Raw genomic sequence first — 20,582 nt, 5'->3', positions numbered from 1 at the left:
AAAAACGGTGACAGTCTGTTTCTTGCTGTTGTTGCCGTGTAATCTTGGCTTGTCCCAAGCAACGAACTTTTGATCAGATATTTTCTACATAGAAACAATATTTTCCACGTAAGAAATAGTCTGTTTATTCCTGTTGTTGTTGCATGGGCATATTCCAAAGAATGAATTTCCATGTATCCGAGGTTCTATATATATAATAGACACCAAGACCAACATCAAACACACCCTAAAAAGCTATCTTAATTTGTGAGGATGCAGATACTTCCCTTATTCTTCATCTCTTGTCTCCTCCTTTCCTCCAGCAGTAGCTCCCATGCTGCTGTACAAGACTTCTGTGTAGGTGACCTCACAGCTCCTCAAGGCCCTGCAGGCTACTCTTGCAAGAACCCTTCAATTGTCACAGTGAATGATTTTGTTTACTCTGCCCTAGGCATTGCCGGTAACACCTCAAATCTTATTAAAGCCGCAGTGACACCAGCATTCGCCGCACAATTTCCTGGAGTCAATGGCCTTGGAATTTCTTCTGCTCGCATAGACTTGGCTCCTGGCGGAGTTGTGCCATTTCATACACATCCTGGAGGTTCCGAAATCTTAATTGTTTTACAAGGAACAATCACTGCCGGGTTTGTTTCCTCAGCTAACACTGTTTACTTTAAAACCCTTAAGGTGGCTGACATTATGGTATTCCCTCAAGGATTACTTCACTTCCAAGTAAATGCCGGAAACACTGTCGCCACTGCATATGTTAGCTTTAGTAGTTCAAGCCCAGGTCTCCAACTTCTGGACTATGCTTTGTTTGGAAATAATATACCTACTGAATTGATAGCAGCAACTACTTTCCTTGACTCTGCTCAGATTAAGAAGCTTAAAGCTGTTCTTGGCGGCACTGGTTAAGGTCTTCATGTGGAGTTCATCAACCAATAAAAATGTTTCCAGAGATTCTCTTGCTTAATATTATTTTAGTTTGTGTCTTCATGATTGAGCCTGTAAGAGTAGGATTCTTCAAAGTCTGTACTCTGTGGCAGTCTAAAGCTAGCTAGGTTTATTAATAAAAGTAAGTGTCTAGTGAGTGGTTTTTGTGTAGCTTTTGGAACTTTGATTTTACGCTTTTTAATAAGTGCATGTATGACTAGTACGCAATATTCTGTTGAAGGCAAATGCCTATGCCTATGCTTTCGACGAAGCAAGATGAACAAATTAATGCTTGATCTTTATTTTGTGTGTTCCAAATGGGATAAAGACTTGTCCAACAAGCTCTCAGATAATAAGTGGCAAATTCTATTCGAAATTGCCTACTATTTACTATTAACTATATATGAAATTCTACAGGAGATGACCATCAAATCATCATTTATATATGTGGAATTGCATTTTAAATTATCCACCATCAAGTTCGATAACCTTATCAACTATTTTGTGTGGTATAAAGTTCTTGATGAGTCACGTGTGCCAAGACTAGAGTCATTCTCTCGTACCTTTTTATTTAGATTCAGAAGTTCTGCTTCAACTGGGGCAAGAGTTGTGCAGAGACAAAAGCCTATCATGATTAATTTAATCACATTGTCACAACCCAATCTACTCTAAACTCTTTCAAGGTATCCCCATTAGGAGCATGTCGACATCAACGGGCAACCCAACTGGTCCACATGAATAAAGCTAGTGGCAGCTCCACGCCTATGCTTGACCACCTGACTTGCAAAAAAATCTATACTTATATTTGCAAAAAAAAAAAATTTGAATTAAATTAAATTTAATGCTAAACTAATTTATTGTGATCACCCTAATAAAAGTGTTAAATACCTTGTCCTGAAAATCAAAAGAATTTGGGTTAAATATAAATAAGAGTAATATTACTTCCACAACACTTTTACAATAATTTCACAAGAAATTCTATTTAGCAAGTTGTTGAGGGCCAAAATTTCACAAGAAAGCTAATTCCATGAAAAGTAAGGAAAGACCATGGGCCTTAACAAAAGAAAGCCTAATTCATGAAGCTAAGAAGGACCATGAAGGCCCAAAATCCCAAAAAGAAGAAATAATAATGAAATAATAATAAATGAAAAAAAGAAGAGGATCTTGGACAAGGATCCTGGCCGGAGGACATACAACAAGGATCTCAGTCAGACCAGAGGACATGTAGCAAGGATCTCGGTCGGCTAGAGGATATGCAGCAAGAAAAATCAATATTAAGGCCCTATGTATGTTCAGATTTCCAGCAAAGAACAAGCCATTAAAAATCCAGCAAAAACCCAGGTATTATCTTTATAACCCATAGTCCAAGCCCGTGGGATCCCAAGTGGATAGTAAGGGATGAATAGTTTGGTCGGTAGGGGAGTGATTTCCGGTGAAAGGAGGATCCCGAAGCTTTCCCTCGATTCATATATTTGCTTGGAATGCATGAACTAATGGAAAACTCAGTTCCCCCATATGCATAACACCTCCCCACAATTTCCTCTCAAGAATCATTTTCAACAAAGCTGTCACAGTATATCGAGCAGCCCACCCATTCCATTTAACTTTCCAAGAAGGAATCTTGCATTTATAGCTAAAGCCAAATGCCCCTTTTGAGTTATAATTACCTAAATAAGTTAAACCTCTGCCCAATGCACCTTTTTAGGTCACAGAGGACATAATTTTACCCAGCAGACCTGGGACGTCCTCTCCCGGGGTACCAGACCAGGTCTGCTATGTCATTTTTAACAAAGCTGTGACAATACATTTAGCAGCCCACCCATTCCTTTGACTTTCCCAGAAGGAATCTTGCATTTATAACTAAAGTCAAATACCACTTTTGAGTTATAATTACCTAAATAAGCTAAACCTCTGCCCAATGCACCTTTTCAAGTCATTGAGAACGTAATTTTATCCAGCAGACCCGGCACGTCCTCCCTGAGGTCCCAGACCAAGTCTGCTATAAAAGGAACACAAAGCATAGCAGAAAAATGGGGATTTGGATGGGAGAAAAATGGGGATTTAGGGGAAGAGTTCAGAGGTTCAAAACACATTTTCTTAGAACTTTAAAAGTCCAGCGAGGAAGAGAAAGAAATAAACAAAAATAAAAGAGCCAAGATGGAGGAATTTGTCTCATATCCTTGAGATTATTCAAAATACTACTTAGCCTCCAAAGAAACATAAGCCAAAAACATGCACACATCAGATATCACTCTCTCCCACAAAAATCTTCCTCACTTAACTATCTTGGAAGGCAATGCCCAAGTAAAGCCACTTGGACTTGAGTTCCAAATCCCACAAGTCTTGTGCAAAAGCACTAAGCCTGTGAGAATTGGGGCTAGGATCCTCGTGGCTGAATCATTCTCATGAAATTCATATATATATATATATATATATGTGTGTGTGTGTGTGTGTGTTTATGTATTAAATGTATATCCTAACCTAAAAAACTAACAATTATTTGAAGATATGTGTATTGTGTAGTGTATTTTTATGCAGGACCTATATAAGTAAAGGGAAAGGAAAAAAACTCCATTGCATAATAGGTATGGAGAAAAATCATATAGTTCAGAGAATTAGTATTCTGGGATTTTAAAGGCCCAGTACCCTTGGGAACCATGACTTCATGCCCGGGGTACCATGACAGTACACCCATGATACCAAGTGAAGGAACACTTTTAAATGTTCACACAGTAAAAGATAAGCCTTAAATACCCTGTTTTAATCTCCTTCTCCTTGTGAATATTATGAATACTTATTTTACTTATTTTGTAAGAGTAAAGAGTCATTTCATGGCACTAAAACACTTACAATGGTATTTTATTGCTTAGGAGGAATCGCATTTTTGCCTCGAGGAGATTTATATGACTTGCGCACAACTTGGTTCATAATCAGCCTCCATTTAGTTGCGGTGAACTAAGCCCAGTCCCTTCAAACTACAACTAGAGGGTCGGGGTCCTTGTTTAAGCTTGGGCTTGGGTACCGTTCAAAAAAGGACCCTCACACTAGTTGTTACTGATTCTAATTTAAGCTCAATATTAACATCACTTTTATAATAATTTCACAAGAAATACTATGTAGTAAGTTGTTACTAATTCCACTTTAGGCTCAATATTAACATCACTTTTAAATCTACCAATAATAACTTGTTGCATAAGATTTGTTGTGAAAATGTGACATTACTTCAAAAATAATTCTAGCCTCCCAAACATAATCCTTAACCCCTTAAAAAAACTAAAATAATAACAAAAAAAATTAACCAAAATAATAACAAAAATAACCCAAACAAAAATAAGACTAAACTAAATAACAAGGGTACAATTATTCAACAAAAACCTACTAAAAAACAAAAATAGAAATAGAAATATTTAATCATTCAAATTTGTAATTCATTACACTCATTACATAAAAAAAATTTATAATTTCTTTTTTTTTTTCTTAAAAATGGTACCAAGAGAAATAATGCGGCCGTGAGTTCTCCTTGGCAGTGTTGGAAGTTATGCTCTCTTTGACTTTGAAGTTGCAACAATTTTGCTCTCCTTAGCAACTTGACTCACAATTGTAACAAATCTCTCTCTCTCTCTCTCTCTCTCATATTTTAAACTATCTCTTACTTTATTACTCTCGATCAGTATTTTTTAATTCTCATTTTATCTTTATATAATTTAAGTTTTATAATAACCACCATAAAAATCAATTCCTAAAGCTGTCACTAAATAAAGTTGATAACAATAGATGCAACCATTGATTTTATATCAAATTAACGTAATTATAATGTCATGCTGCAAACTAAGACAATATTTGTGATTCGAAGAACATGGCGATGAGATGGTATACTATAGCCCAGATTTAATATCTGCAATTCGTTAGTTGTACAAGTCTGTTGGGGAACAACTTATTTAATTGAACTCGAAAATTTTTTACTGAGAGTACTGTAAAAAACTAAAGGGTAGCTAAAATAGTACAGTGAGATTCATGAATAGTACCAAAAAGTGCAACGGGAGTCATAAATTGTAACAAAAATAAGCTAAATAATAAATAAAAAAAGCTGACTTTTTAAGACAATACCAAATGCACACTCCAACTCTTGCAATCTTTCGCTGAACTATGAACAGGCATCGAGGTTTCGTTCTTTTAGAGAACTCGTGGTTAGGGTGTCCAAACTAACCCGGACCTGACCAAAACCAACCAGACCAACTCGACCCGGTCAGATATGGGTTAGCTCCAAATAAATTTCAATCGGCTATGGGTGTAAACATTTAAATCCAACAAAACTTAGTTCAAATGTCGGTTTTGTATAATGGCAACCCATTATAACCGAACCGACTAACCCTTATGAGATAAGTAACTCTTTCTACATGTATAACACATGTCTCTACTTGGTTGGTCTTTAAAATTCTACATGTTTGCATGGCTAACATGTATTAAGCGTTATCTCTCTCGTTTCCTTTTTCTATGCAAACTTATCTCTTACATTTTAAAACTTATCTTCTGTTTTTTATCGAACATTACCTCTAATCTAAAGCTCTGACTTTTGGGATTTCTCTTTGAAATCAAAAGCTAAAAACCAAATTCGTCTCATTTGCAAGTGTGGGTATTGAGCTCCTTGGTCATCATTCTCTTTGAAATAAAATACAACTCATCCTCTCTACTTTCACTTACTCTTGCTCATCACTTCTGCAATTTTCTAGTACTATAAGTGCAAGAGTTGGCTGTGGGTAATATGAATATGGTGACGTGGCTGTGGTGCGATTGGATGTTGTGCATTTTATTGTGATTTGGGGTTTTTTATGTGTGGTTGTAGATCTAAAGCCAAACGCCAGTCCGATTGAACCCGTTTGTAGACTCGAAGGCAAACGGTGGTCGGAAACCTAATGATTGTTAGTCGATGGTGGGTGGCATACTCTAACACCTAATGAGATCAGATCGAGTCACAAGTTGACCCTCAACTGGAGTCCAACCGACCCATGGACACCCCTACTCGTGGTTGGAAACAACCCTTATGATTTCAATATTAGTAGAAATATCACTAACAAAAATTATGACAAAACTTGGACAAACTATCATGCAAGAACGGTGACAAGATTCTGTTGATTGGATACCATACATAATGATAAATCAGTTTATCAGAAATTGATTGGACCTTCTATCATTCATACGGGTATAGGACAAAATATAACTATTTATTTTCAATTTCCTTAACTCTACATATTAGACTCGCGCATTTAAATTCAATCTGTCTATTGATGCCAATTTTTGCAAATCTGTACCCAAAAACCCATGAGGAAGAAAGCCTAATAAGAAGCAAAACTCAAAAGCCCATATGAAGGAAAGCCCAATGAAAAACAAGGCCCAAAGACCCACCAAGAAGACCAAAGAGCAAGAAAGGTCCAAAGAAAGAAATGTAAGGGAAAGTGATCTGCAGCAGAATGCAAATCTGTAGTAGAATACAAATCTGCAGTAGAATGTGGATTTGCTGCAGAATATAGTTCTTTAGCAGAATGGCTTTGACAGATCAAGGCAAATTGGGCCTAAGACCCTTTTGATCCAGTTAATATTATTTGGCCCACAAAGGCCCAAATCATTTTGTATAAAAGAATAGGTGTGAAAACTAATATGAAGAAACACGTTGAAAAGAAACAAGAAACAGCAGGAAGTGTCAACAACAAAAATTGTGTGATGGAAAGAAAATCCAAACCAAAGGAAATGACAAACACAACAGGAAACGCATGAAGAAATAAGACAGAGACACGCAGCAAAACGAAACAAGGCTATTCTACTATGGCAGAAATAGCGTGGGAACGAAAGAAGACAAAGACAGAAGATAGTGGAGCAAGCACACAAGGGCCAAAGCACCGCCAACTTATACCCAACAAATACAAGGGAGGTGGGTCTATATTTGGTTTCCAACCGTAACTTCTTTTGGAAATATACCCTATTAGAATGGTATTTTACCCAAAAATGGTAGTAGATGACTGGGACCATCTAATGCATACCATAGAAGTAGGTGGTAAGGTAGCCCAATTCTTATCCATTTGAATCTAGAGGTAGAAGTATACAACAAGAACAAACGAAATGGAATTTTGAAACGAAATGGAATTTTGTCACAAAATGAGTAGTGGTGCAGCAAATGTATTATGAGCAGAGGTAGTGGTCGGGCAACCAATGGATTGGTGGGCAGTCCTGAAGGAATGCCCACAACAAACCAAAAACAGCTGGTGAAGCCCTAGGGGTAAAAGGGAAAAATCTCATTGAATCAGTTCACTATAAAAGGAAGAGTTAGTCATGGATAAAAGGGAGGAAGCACCTAAGGGGAGGGACCCATGGTAAAAGAGGGTAGTAAACACCTAGAAGGGAGGCACTTAAGAGGGAGAGGCACCTAGGGAAAGGGCCAAAAGGGAAAAGATCCAAGGGAGAAAAACAACTCATGGCAAGATAGTAGTCAGAAACTAAGAGTAAAAAGAAAAAATAAAAAATAAAAAGGTGGTGAAAAGAAAAAAGAAAACATGGCAAAAATAGGGGCATGTATCAATAGATCATCTTTTCCCTCTCTCTTAGCAAACCCACTCTTTGAAGTCCCCAAAAAGTAATAGTCAGTAGCCATTTAGGCTTATTCTCCAAAATACACAACTTTAATGGCAAAAGCCTATGACAAGATTGTTCAAGTTAGGGTTTGGGTTTCTTCTTGGTTTACTTATTCTATAGGAAAATTCAGTACTTGATTTCGATTGCAAATATATTTGATTTCACTCATTAGAACTTATATTTGTTGTATTTAGTTGTTTTGTTGTAGCACATTTTTTATCACGTTCGCTGCATCAGTTGTCCTGCTGTGATATCTTTATTTGCTGTACTAGTTATTCTACTGCAGCACATTTTTATTATATTTACCGTGTTAGCTATTATACTAGCTAAACATTTTCTGCTGAAACTTTCTTATTTCTTTGTTATTACGTGTTTTACTTTTGACATGAACTAATCATTATCCCGCCATAGGTATACATACATATACCTTGTATCTCATGCTCTACAAAATATATTTTATATATGTATACATGAATACATATAAGTACATATATGAATATATGTATGTATATATTTGAGAATACACTAACCCATGTAAACTAACATTTGCTTAAGCTTGATGGATATTTTCTTTGGGTTTTAGATTTGATTATGTGCAGGAAGTAGAAAAGTATTTCTGCTGTAAAAAATGAAGAGTAGTCATTCACGTTGTAGAAAAGTCCAGAAAGTTTTACTGCACAACAAAAATTTTTACTACATTGCAGAAAGTTTAATTGCATAGCAGAAAAGTCAGTCTTGTAGTAGAAACTAGAGAAAAGTTCCTTCTACAGCAAAAATAGAGGATAAGCCTACTTTATGGCATCTTCTCTTGGACTTTATACTCAACGTTTACGCACAAACTAGCAGCAGTGGAATGGTACTTTGGAGCCCATTCCATGGAGTGCCAGGCCCAACTTCCTTATTAGAAAAAGCCTAGACTAAGCGTTGTCCAATAATATCAAGACGTGTGTCTAAGGTACAAGAAACGTAAAAAGAATCCTTAACACTGTCATATTATATTTAATCAATCTTTAACAAGATTAATACTGTTTGTGCTATTTGAGTTTGAATTTAATTGAATAACTTAAAAATACAACATTTAAGCAATTGCCTTTTAAGTTTTATTCTAAAATAAAATTTATAAATTATACTCTATATAAAACTGAAGAGGTTTGACTTTTAGTTAATCTTATAATATTTTGCCTCACAATCTTTCAAGACCTAACAATTTAAAAATCATTATTCTAATATAGATTTCTTCTTCTGAAAAAAAAAACTATAATATATATTTCTTAATTAATTTAAATTTCATTCTATATATTTAAACCTTTCATTAGAATTTTGGCACATCATATATATTTTAATTGTAGAATATTTAGTTATATAAGAAATTTGGGGTTTGAAAGAGCCTACACCAAAAACTAAATAGTATTTTAGCCTCTGATAAAGAGTATTCATCATGGCGCTAACATCATAGGTTGCTCTATTGTTTCTACCTACATATACAAACACAATCACAATAAATACTTATAATATTTAGTCCATATACAAATGCAATCATAATATATGCTTGTTAACCACCACGCACTTTTGGCGCGATGGTCATTCCATAAGTATAAATGCTTGGAGGTGTGGAGTGTAGGTTGTGGGGGGGGGGGGGAAGGAGCTGGGGTTCAAGTCTTTAGGAGGGAGTTTCGCACATGTATATACATAATTAGGCTAGATAAAATTTCTATCTTTTTTTTTTTTGAATCAAATTTCTATCTTGTATAAAAAAATTAATGATATTAGTATATGCTTGTTAGTATCGTAGTATTAAAATTGTATGCAATTCCATATTTCTTACTAGTTGTTAACTGCAAAAAGATTTTAATATATATATATATATATATATATATATGTGTATATCTTAAGAATCTTGTAACTTAATTGGTTAACACATTTTAATATTTCTAAAACATACATATAGAATTTACCGATTAGAATTTGTGGAGATGCAGCACAGACAGAACCGGGTTGCTGATGTACAAACAGTAAAGTGGCAGCCCTCAATTTCTGATTCAATTCATAAACTCAATTTAGCTATTTCTCAATCGAAGAAGAAGACCTTTGTGGGTTTTGGCTTTCTTATAAGGAACAGTAAAGGTGAAGTCTTGGCGGCATCCTGTCATTGTCTGCAGAAGAATTTAAACCCCCTCTGCACAGCTGCTTCAGTGATGAGATTGGCACTTTTGTTTTGTCAAAATACCAGTTTCCATAAGGTGATGGTGGAATGTAACTTTGCTGAGCTTGTAGACCTTTTGAATTCGAACAGAATTTGCTGTTTAGAAGCTGCTTGGATCATTGAAGACATTTGTTTAATTAGAGATAGTTTTTCTTTTATTTCTTTTCATAGTATACTTTTACGATGTAATCGTACTGCATTAGCATTAGCTAGTGCTACAAAAGAGGTTGAAGAGGTTATTTGGCTTGAAGAATGCCCCTCTTTCCTCTTTCCCATTGTACAACGTGATTTATTTGAAAAAAGTCTACTATCGTTTGCTCTCAAAAAAAAAAATCTCTCCTCCCTCAACTATTGAATTATCAAATAAAAAAATATCATATTTAAACCCACAAAAAAAAATTATATTATATTAATGGGTACGGCTCACCTCCCATTGAAAAACTCTCTCATTCCTCCCATTTTTAAACAGATTTAAGACACTTGACAGGCATTAAATCTATCGGTCAAGAAAGAAATGTGTCCAAATCTAATCTCTTGTAACATGCACTGACCCAAAATAAAAAGTTACCACTGAAGGTAAATTCTTAACCTATACTTGTACAAATTCTTATCTCACTAACGCTCTGTTTGTTTCGATGTAAAATATTTGTAAAGGTAAAATATTTTACATGTAAAATATTTACAATAAAATATTTTCATTTTACAGTGTGTGAAAATGTTGTGATATGAAAATGATTGTTTTCCGATGTTTGGCACAATGTAAAATTGGAAAGAAAAAAAACTCGGTAAAAATAAAATTATTGTACTGAGACATCACCAATGTCTAAAGTACAATATCTAAATGATTTTTCCAAAAATTATGAATTTTAGAAAACGCATACCGTGAATTAACAAAATGAAAGAACCTGCAGAATAGTTTAGAAACCAATACACCAAAACCTGCAAAAATATATATGGACAAAATATAACATTCATAATCCTAATGAATCCAAAATATAACATTATTCCATAATAACTCCAAAACATGTCAATCAGTGTTGCATAACCATCCATAAGCACACTTACAATAACAAAACCCAAAGACTATGACAATATAGCTAACATTAACACATAATCTTGCAAAATATGGAATTGTTCCATAATTATTAATAACCTAAAGAATACCATGGTAACACTAACATATTTCACACAAAGTATCCGGCTTCAACTTCAAGTTATAAGGTTTTGTTGAAAAATTTCTCCAACCAAAGCTTTATCATCCTATCATTTTTATCCATAAAGGCCATTACTGCCTTTTCATCATTAACCAAATGATCAAAAGCTTCATCAAGCATGTCTTCTTCAAAGCCTTCAACATTCATCACTATTTTATGAAGCTCATTTGTATTAACTGGGCCATGACTCGGAAATGTAATCTGCCTAGCAATTGCTTGAGTTGTTCAATCATCTCAAAGGACTATCTTCATTCATAGCTGCATAAGTTCTCTTCTCTATGGCTCCTTCCTTAGATGAAGTTCCATTGGAAGCTTCATTGGGCATCTTGGCAATGTATTAGAGTCACTCTAAATTCGGTTTTTTGGATGTCATTCCGTGGGGTCTCATTTTCAACCAATGGAGAAGGTTCACTCTATTGCTTTGAAAAGCCACTTGCCATGTCCTTACCAACAACAATAGCCATCTCATCATACTGTTCAATTTTTTTATTTAAATATGGCGCATGAGCAGGATGAGCATGTTCAAACAAATATGAAAATGTCAATAAATTGGATGATTTAATATAATAACTGTATAAATCATGAATGATACTCAAAAAGAAGAAGCTGAACATTTATATAAATTTCATACCGGCACTTCGGCATCATAAGTTTGCTTGTCACATGTGATCATTTTCAAATTATCATCCCAACCCAAATCCACTTTTTTCGAATGTCTTGAATGAGTTTCCACTCTTTCTAACCGTACGAAGACGGTTATGCACATGTGATGCATAACACTCTACATTAAACTTCACACCAATTTCTTTTGCCACTTTGTGGGATTGGATTGATATATTTGTTTGAGGGCTTGTTGCCTTGTTCAGCCTCAACAACCAACATTTTAAATAGCATGTCACACATTGGTTGTGTCCACCTAAGTTGAGATCCTGGTTCTTTCCCCTTGTTCTTGGACATAGCTATAGCCAAAAGGACAATCTAATGAATCACAACCATTATGATAATAACAATATAAAACATTATTACAAAAATAAAACTGAAACTATGGAACAAAAAATTCATCATCCAAAAACAATGCAAAGCCATGTTGACTTGAACTTGAGGAACCAAATAACAATTTTAATCGTATCCCAAAAAAATTCAATTATTGCATTTTAAAAAGTGTACAAGATATCCACTTATGCTCTAGCAACCAAATACAAAGCCAATTAATTATAAAGACATAATAATCATAGAACGGCGTCAAACATCATCAACAAATAAGTCCAAACGTGACTTAGATTGAATAAATTGTATGCATGCCTCCTAATTATGTAGTCGCCCACATTGCTTGACATATCTCATCCCTCTTATTATTCCATTCTCTACTTTCCACTATAGCTTCGCATCGGCTAGGATTGGACTCGATCACTAGACTCTGCTCACATGTTTCCTTGTGAATTGGGTCATTAGGATCAACGCCATGATGTGATTGTGAATAACACCACATGCTAAAACAACATCCACTTGTGTATTAAAAAAAGACCAAAATGATTCCCGCGTCCAAGACAGAAAACGTTTTTTATAACTCCAAACCCTCGCTCAATGGTTGTTCGCAACGAAGAATGACGAAGGTTGAATAATTCTTTTGCATTTTCGGAGTGGATGATCACTAAACTCTTTCAAATGATATCGAACACTTCGATAAGGAGACAAGATTCCGTGCCTATTTCCATAACCGGTCTACCAAGATAATATTTACCTACAAATTATTAATCAATTTTTTTATAAAAAATTCTAGCATAAAACCAAATATAAATGCTAGTTATCTATATAATACCTTCTGGTATTGTAAGTCCCCTTGGTCTACTAAGTGCATCATTTAAAATACAAGAATCATGAGCACTGCCTTCCCAACCAGCTAACATATAGGTGAATCTTAAGTCAAATGAAATTGCAGCTAACACATTTTGTGTTGTCCCCCCCCCTTTCGACCACGAAACCTTCCTTGGATTTCAATTGGAATAGATGCACGAACATGAGATCCATCAATTGCTCCCACACAATTCTAATGATGACCAATATTAAGTAATGTTCATTTCAAAAATCACCTAAAAATAAAAAAAACAATAAACAAAATTTGAAAATTTACCTTAAAATAAGGATAAAACCTTCTACTATTCCTTATCTCTGGGGGTGTAGAGTTCTCAGATAATCTAACAACATGCCTATATAACTGCAAAACTGCTTTAAGGACAATTTTAAAATATCGATAAGTTGTCTCAATCGATCTATGGAACCTGGCAGCAACGACTCGAAACCTAACATTATGGCCAATAATATGCAAAAACATCAACACCTGCTGTAAGTAATGGCATGTAGATAGTCTCACGTACCAAGTTTCTCTCAACAAGAATTCTACATAATTCATAGAAAGCTACAGGTCTCATTCTTATCATAAAACTACAACGTGCGTCACCTCGATGAAGAATATCACTTATAAAACCTTCTCTTTCATAATCCCGGTTCACACGAGGTTGCCTAAATATAAATCTCCTAGACCTAATATCTTCTAATATTATAGCTCCCATAGCAAGGACAGATGCAATTGTGGCAAGAACTGCTGCTTGAATTTTTTGGTTATCCATCTACATAACAAAACCAAGATAATGGGCTCTTTTAACTTTTGTTTAGCCACACAAAACTAAAACAAAATAGAAAAAGCCAACCACACAACCAAAAAGTAGAGGTAGTAACCAAATACCATACGAAATTGAATATGTACATGCTGTTAAGAGCATCATTCAAAACACCCACTCGCACCATTGCTACAGCTACATATTTTAATACCCATATCAATTACTAAAACAAGGGCTTGGCACACAAAGCAAATATGCAAAAAGAAGTAGACACACACACAAAGAAAAAATAAATCAGACTCAAGTATGAAACATTCCATAAATATATGCAACCTGGTTTGTTCTTAAACATATAATCCATATAAACCACCTTGTCAGATACCATGTTTGTTTGGCAGCAGATAAGACTTAGTATTGACTATATTAAGACCCAACGTTTTCCTTTAGAAGCTCCCATGTCCTATAAAGTGGAGAGTGCTTTTTCCCAAGACACCATTTCTCCCTTTTCAAAGCTAGGGTAAATCAATCCAAGTAGGTTAATTGCCATAATTTCTCTGCCTATGGTTGTTAACAGTAGTCAACAAAACTATTGCTTTTAAAAACATATTACTTTATATATATATATATATATATATATATGTTATTCATAACCTATTACTTTTAAAAACATAAGAGTTATATTTATAAAACTTGTTATTTTAAAATTAATCTAATCAAATTAATTAAACTACTATTATTTTAATTAAAATACTAATTGATTCTTTTAATGCAACAACCGACAAACCAAGGCTAGGCATCGCACAAACCATCTCTATTTCCAACATTTTATTATTTTTTATTATTCTTTTTTTCCTCACAAGCTATATTTTACTTTTTTGTCTTATTATTTCTACGGTTTTTCTCATCCCACACGTCTTCAATTCGTCCCTTCATCACATCTTTCTCTACACTCTTCATCTTTATTTACACATTGAGTCAAACACGCAATCTTAGCTTTTTCATCTTTCTTTATATGTTTTTTCACTCACAAACGCAGCTTGTCTTTTTACTCTCTCAGTCTATCTTCTCTATTCCCTCCTCTCTCTCTATCTCGGATGGAGATCACATTAAGCGTGAACCATAATATTGCTTTGGAGTATTACGCGCTGTGCTCGCTACAACTCATGAAGCAAAAGACTACATCGTGTTTTAGGAAAGGAATGTTGTTTAAGTAACCCAAAAACTAATGTGATTTTAACCGTGTTGATCCTTGTAAGACATTTTCTTTTTCTTTTTCTTTTTCGATTCACTTTCAGAAAAACGTACATAATCAAAGAATTAATGGAAGCATATGTTTCTATTATAGATGCTTCAAAAAAAAAAAAACCCCCATTTGTCTAAATCGGTTGTACTCTAACCCCCTTTGATCACCAATCCATTTTTAGATTGAAAATTTCAAACGGGGACACACATAGTATTAACTAAAAATCAAAAACCAAAAACCCGGTAACATGAAGGGAGCACAAAAGCCAAAAACCATACGACACACAGATTTATAATAATAAAACAACAGATCGAACCTAAGAAAAACCGAGAGAAGGGTTAGAGATGATGAAAAACGAAAAGAAAAGGAGAAATCTGAACTAAAAAGGTAGAAAAGTACGGTTTTGCCGACGATGGGCGGCGTCGGCGGAAGCTAGCTGGCTGGCCGGTGGTGCGTTCTACCTTGAGGCTGGAGATGGGGTGGCGAGAGAGGGGGTGAAGGTGGCTGGGTTTTTTGGAGAGAAATCTGAGACAGGCTGGATTTTTTTGGAGATATATACGAGAGAGAGTTTTAGCGCAAAAGTGCCGGAGTGATAAGTATCGGGGTGTGAAGTACTGAGCAAATGTAAAATGTTTTCCCAAAATTTTAAGTGTAAAATATTTTACATAAATTTGTCTAGGATGATTTAGTTGACTGAAAATATTTTACTTTTGACTAAATATTTTACTGCAAAACAAACACTGTAAAATTGGAAAATATTTTTTTGAAAATATTTTACATTGAAACAAACAGAGCGTAAAAGTCAATTCAATGTCTATTACCCAAAAACACGCACTGCTCCTCCCATTTGATGCTCCCTCTCTTATATTTATGCTAAAAGCTTCTAGCCTTCTATATTCTTCAGCTGCATAATGGGAGTAATATTATGGTACATTTGCTGCAAAAATTCAAGCATTTTTTCCACTTCCTTCATTTTGTCAGTAATGTTATGGGAACTTCTACTCTGTAATATTTTGGGCTGTTATCTAGCACACAACAAATGTAATCTTTGTTGCTCTAATCAAATGGGATATCCAAGGGGACTAACTTGGGCAACTTGTGATGAAAAGTATTGGTGACCCTCGAAAAGAAGAGAAGTAGTGGAGATGTTTGTAAAAATACCTCACAAAAGGCATCAATTTGACAGCAACCACATCGATCTGATCTTGTGCTTGCAATGAATCTAGTGGATCATCCTCATGGAGGAGGTGAGGGGCGCACAAAAGGAGGGGGCTATGGGAGTTAAACCTAATTCCATGCCATGAACCCCAACTCAAGAATGCGATAACAAAGGAATGAGCTTTCCTGGGTTTGATTACTAGGCTTGTTTCAGTATCTTCTACTTATGTAACCGTTATACTTTTTAGTGATTAATGAAAATTTTTGTTCATCAAAAGCTTTGTGCCCCACAAAGACTGGTTAATCAAATGGCAATGTAAATGTAATATATCTCCTATTTCTTTTACCTGTATGTATCTTCTATTTCTTGGCTGGTCTATATCTTCTTGTTAAACCGTGTTATAATTCATTTTGATGTACTAGTGCTACAACTACATGTAGGAGCACTAAACTTTGACAAAATAGTTTATTTCTTCTATTTCTTAGTTGGTCTATATATCTTATAGAAAAATTTTAGTTACGAAATTGCTTGTAATTTAAAGTTATAACATTACTTAATATCATTAACATTACTATATATTTCAAAAATCTAACAGTTAGATTGCATGTTATTTACGCTCTTAATACACATATCAAATTCTGTCCAAATCGGATATTATTTACTATATAATCTATAAGAATATATTTTATGCATAATTTTAAACTACAAAAACTTGCAATTTAAACAATTTATTGGTGACATAGCTGTAAGTGCACAATTGCGCCTGGACCCAAAAACACACGTAAGCTCAGGCCCAATGAGCCTTAAACAATGAAATTTGTAGAGTGTGGGCTCGCAATCTAGTTTAATGATATTCGAAGCTTGATGAACAGGCTAGAATGTTACAGTATTTGCAAACAACGGACGAATAAGGCAAGTGAACCTCCTCGGACGTAAGCCGATGACGATTTATGTATTATTTCTCTTTTTTCTTTCAAAGGTTACAGTTCTTAGTATTTGTCTCGCCACCGCCCTTTTTCTTTACTCTCTTCCTTCCTTAAATACTTCTTCTTCTTCCCTCCTTATCCACGTGTAACGCAAATCAACTCATTAGACACCTGTCCTATCCACCACCCTCTGGAAGTCTTCAAATGATAGCAAGAAGGCTGACTTCTACTATTCAGGAGTCATTTCCCCATTAATGCGGCCAAGAAGGTAGGTGCAGGGTCTTTAATGTGGAGGTAGCAGCCTTTTTCTAAGATATTTCTTTCACTCCGTGGTGTCTAAAGGGTATTTAAATCCCCCTCTTAACCAACAGTTCGTCTAGAACACTGCCTTGATCTTTTTGATGAATCCCAGGGTCTTCGCGGGTCTTCGCGGGTCTTTCCGAGGAGAGATTCGTCCTCGGACGAATCCTCGGAGTCTCGACCTATGGGCCGACCTGCAGCTCTAGAGGCTTTTAGTCTAAAACGAACTAGCACCCATCAATAAAGCCCAAGGCCCAAATGCTTACTTAGGTCCTTTTATTCCCCACAATAGCTGTTGATTTTTAATTTTTTAGAAATTTTGCAAACATGAAGGATTGACAAAGAAAATGTAATCCAATAGTAGGTTTGTTAAAATTCACCTCCAATAAAAAGATATTTAGTAAGGTTGTAATTTTGTAGTTAAATTTTGTCAATTTTTCTTTATAATCATTTGTTGAGATCAGATCAAACAACTGGAACACTGCAATTTTTTACATAATTGCTTTGCTTCACTCATCTTGGTTGAGAAGAGCAAATTGTGCAAAAAATTGCTTAAATAAATATAACTAGTACTACATTATCGCGAATAAAGCATCAGAGAAGACTTGACTAAAAGTTTAAAAGAAATTTGTCTCAAGAAAGGGGAAAATAGACCATAAGACTTGACTAAAAGTTTAAAAGAAATTTGTCTCAAGAAAGGGGAAAATAGACCATTTGATGACCTCTTCAACCTGGAAGCTACACTACTAAGCTCTATTGATTGCAAAATTATCATACAATTTAGATGCAATACATAGTCTTACTTTTATATAAATAAAAAAATTAAATAAAGAGAAAGCTAAGAGAGGCAAATGATGCACAAACTTCATTAGCATAGGTATCATCAACATTCAACAGCCCTTTCAAAATGTTAGAAAAATTGTACTAAGTTCAAATCAGACTTCAAATAATTTTTTAAATGAAAATTGAAACTCTCATTAAGCTGTGTATTTTTCTTACCTGCAAAAAAGTATTTCTCCTTGTGGTGGGCCTTTTTGAGATTGTGGGCTAGGCTTCCTCCTGCCACGGCCCAAAGGTTCTAGGTAAAAGAGTGAAGACCGGTCTGATTGCAACTCACCTCAATCCGGCTTTGCGCAAACTAGAGCCCCTTTGTTAATACCTTGGTCACATGCCCATGGTAGATGAGACTGTTATAAGAAAGTTATGGCAAACAAGTATAGTATAACAACAATAAAGGAAATGCGCTTACTGTTAACCAGGACAAGCAAAGAATTACCCAACTAAAATAAAGAAAAGAGCAATATGACAATAAAGACGCAATATAAATAAAATGACAATAATGAAGATGAGATAACACCAATATTTAATCGATAAGAAAACAAAGGAGAAATTGTTAGTTTGCCGCGCTTGATTGTCTTACAGAGTTAAGACCAAAGAGGGAACCACTTCTTTAATGTGGGTAACCTCACAAGAAGTTCCTACCACGGAAATTACCCACTTTGAGAGAATGGGCCTAAATGGCTTATGCTCAAAAAATCCTTAATCCTCAATAGAGGGCAGGCTTTTAGAGGGAGAGAAGTGATTAATCTATTGGTGCATGTCTACCGTTTCACTCTTGCCTACTCTCTCCGTTTTTCTTTCTAACTCTCTTTCTTTTCTAAGTTTTGCTTCTCTGTATATCACACCCTTCTTTCTTTTACTTTCATGTTCTTGTTCTTTTCGTGGTTCTAGTTGTGTTGTTCTATTGTGCACGGCGGAGGCTCCTTTTATACTGCCTGCTGTGATTGGGTTTTTACCATTTCACCCCTTAACCACTTTTTTCTAGGTGTGGATGTCCTTCTAGACCACTCACTGATTTATCAGTTGCCTAACCACCACTACTTACCTGTGCTGACCATGTCACATCTCATTATCAAACAAAAAGTCTTATTTGTTTTGCTTGTTCACTATAACATTTTCATCCGAATAAGGGTGAGCATTCTCTCTCACTATCCCTCATGGCATGCACCTAGTGATTCCAATTCATTTTTCCCTCTTTTGGGTAGTATGTCATCTCAGCAGGATATTTCTCCCAAAAGAGTTTAAGCGGGAACCCTAGAATAAGCTCCCCATTCTCCCCACTGCTAGACCATACCCTCTCTTACCTCTAACCCATGGTCCACCACTCTTGTATTGGCTGGGTACAGGTTGGTGGTGTCTGAGCCTTGTGCGTGCTCCACTTCCGTGTGTGTCCATAGCTTGTTTGCTGCTCATGCGTTTGCCATGACTTGAAGGCTCGTTTGTGCATTCTGCTGCTCATCCTTGGCCTCTTATGGTGTGAATGGGTCTTTAAGTCTTTGTTTTTTATAGCTTGCTTCCTTCCTGAGCTAGGTCTTACTTGATTGTGGACTTTTCTTCTTTTAACCCGTTCTTTGTTCCTTCTGTGGGTTTGCTAGCACTTCTGCAATGCCATTTTGCCATTCCTGCTGTGCTATTATATGACCCGTGCTTGCTAGGCTTTCTTTTGGGTTGTTGTGTACTTTCCTTTTGCTTAATTCCAGCAGCCCAGTGTTATCATTGGGCTAGTATTCATACTAGTTTGGGCTTTCTTGACCCATTCCATGGCTTTCTTGACCCATTCCATTGCTTACGGGCTTCCTTGACCCATTTCATTCTTTTTTAACATCCTCGGCCAATTTTCTTTCCTTGGGCATCCTTGGCCCATTTCTAATTCTACATTCCCATGGGCCTTTGCTAAGTCTTTTGGGCTTCTCTAGTCCAATTACCATATCCTTAACTTTTGGAGTTCATGGGCTTTCCATCGACCCCTTACTCACTTGATTCATTACTTCGGGCCTCTTTGGCCTATTCTTGCTTGCTTTCTATTTCATATTATGCCCATGGGTTTACTACTTTTCTTCTACGGACTCCTTTAGGCCCACTTGCTCTCTTTGAGGCTCATTTGCTATTCTCTAGGCCCATGACCCATTATTCCTGTCATTCAGACTTAATGATTTTCTTCTTAATTTACTAACTCTTTTACTCCCATATTGTTGGGCTTCTTTCTTTTATTGGGCCTCCTTGCCAAAGTGAGCATCAACACTCACATACACCATAGCCCACTTTTCTTACACTTTGTACGAATCTTGCAACCATTCATTTCTTGAAGATCAAATTTTCCAAAACATTCTTCCAAGCACCAATAAAGTCCTCTTCATACTCACCATCCAATGATTAAAATTAGCATTGAAGGTTTTCTAAGTCTTAAATATATGATTAGGATTTTTAAGAGAATTTTAATAAATGTCATATGCACAATCTATGATAAGTATCAGGCATCACTAAAAATATTTTCATTATCATTGCAAGTTCTCAATTAGTAAATCTTAGAGTGCGTTTGGGAG

General features: G+C 35.5%; 1 protein-coding gene across 1 annotated transcript; it reads left to right on the top strand.

The window, feature by feature from the left end:
• Positions 1-195: 195 nt before the first annotated feature.
• LOC142606647 (auxin-binding protein ABP19a-like) lies at positions 196-1,083 on the top strand. The gene has a single exon (XM_075777975.1). The coding sequence runs from the start codon at positions 253-255 to the stop codon at positions 892-894; it is 642 nt and encodes a 213-aa protein (XP_075634090.1). The 5' UTR covers positions 196-252; the 3' UTR covers positions 895-1,083.
• The last annotated feature ends 19,499 nt before the right edge of the window (positions 1,084-20,582 follow it).

This window comes from Castanea sativa, chromosome 8, assembly GCF_040712315.1.
Source record: "Castanea sativa cultivar Marrone di Chiusa Pesio chromosome 8, ASM4071231v1".
Lineage (NCBI taxonomy): Eukaryota > Viridiplantae > Streptophyta > Magnoliopsida > Fagales > Fagaceae > Castanea > Castanea sativa.
This window is presented reverse-complemented; position numbering and strand designations above follow the sequence as displayed.

Excerpts from the sequence above, each read along its gene's own strand:
- LOC142606647 (XM_075777975.1), top strand. The coding sequence starts at position 253 with ATGCAGATACTTCCCTTATTCTTCATCTCTTGTCTCCTCCTTTCCTCC.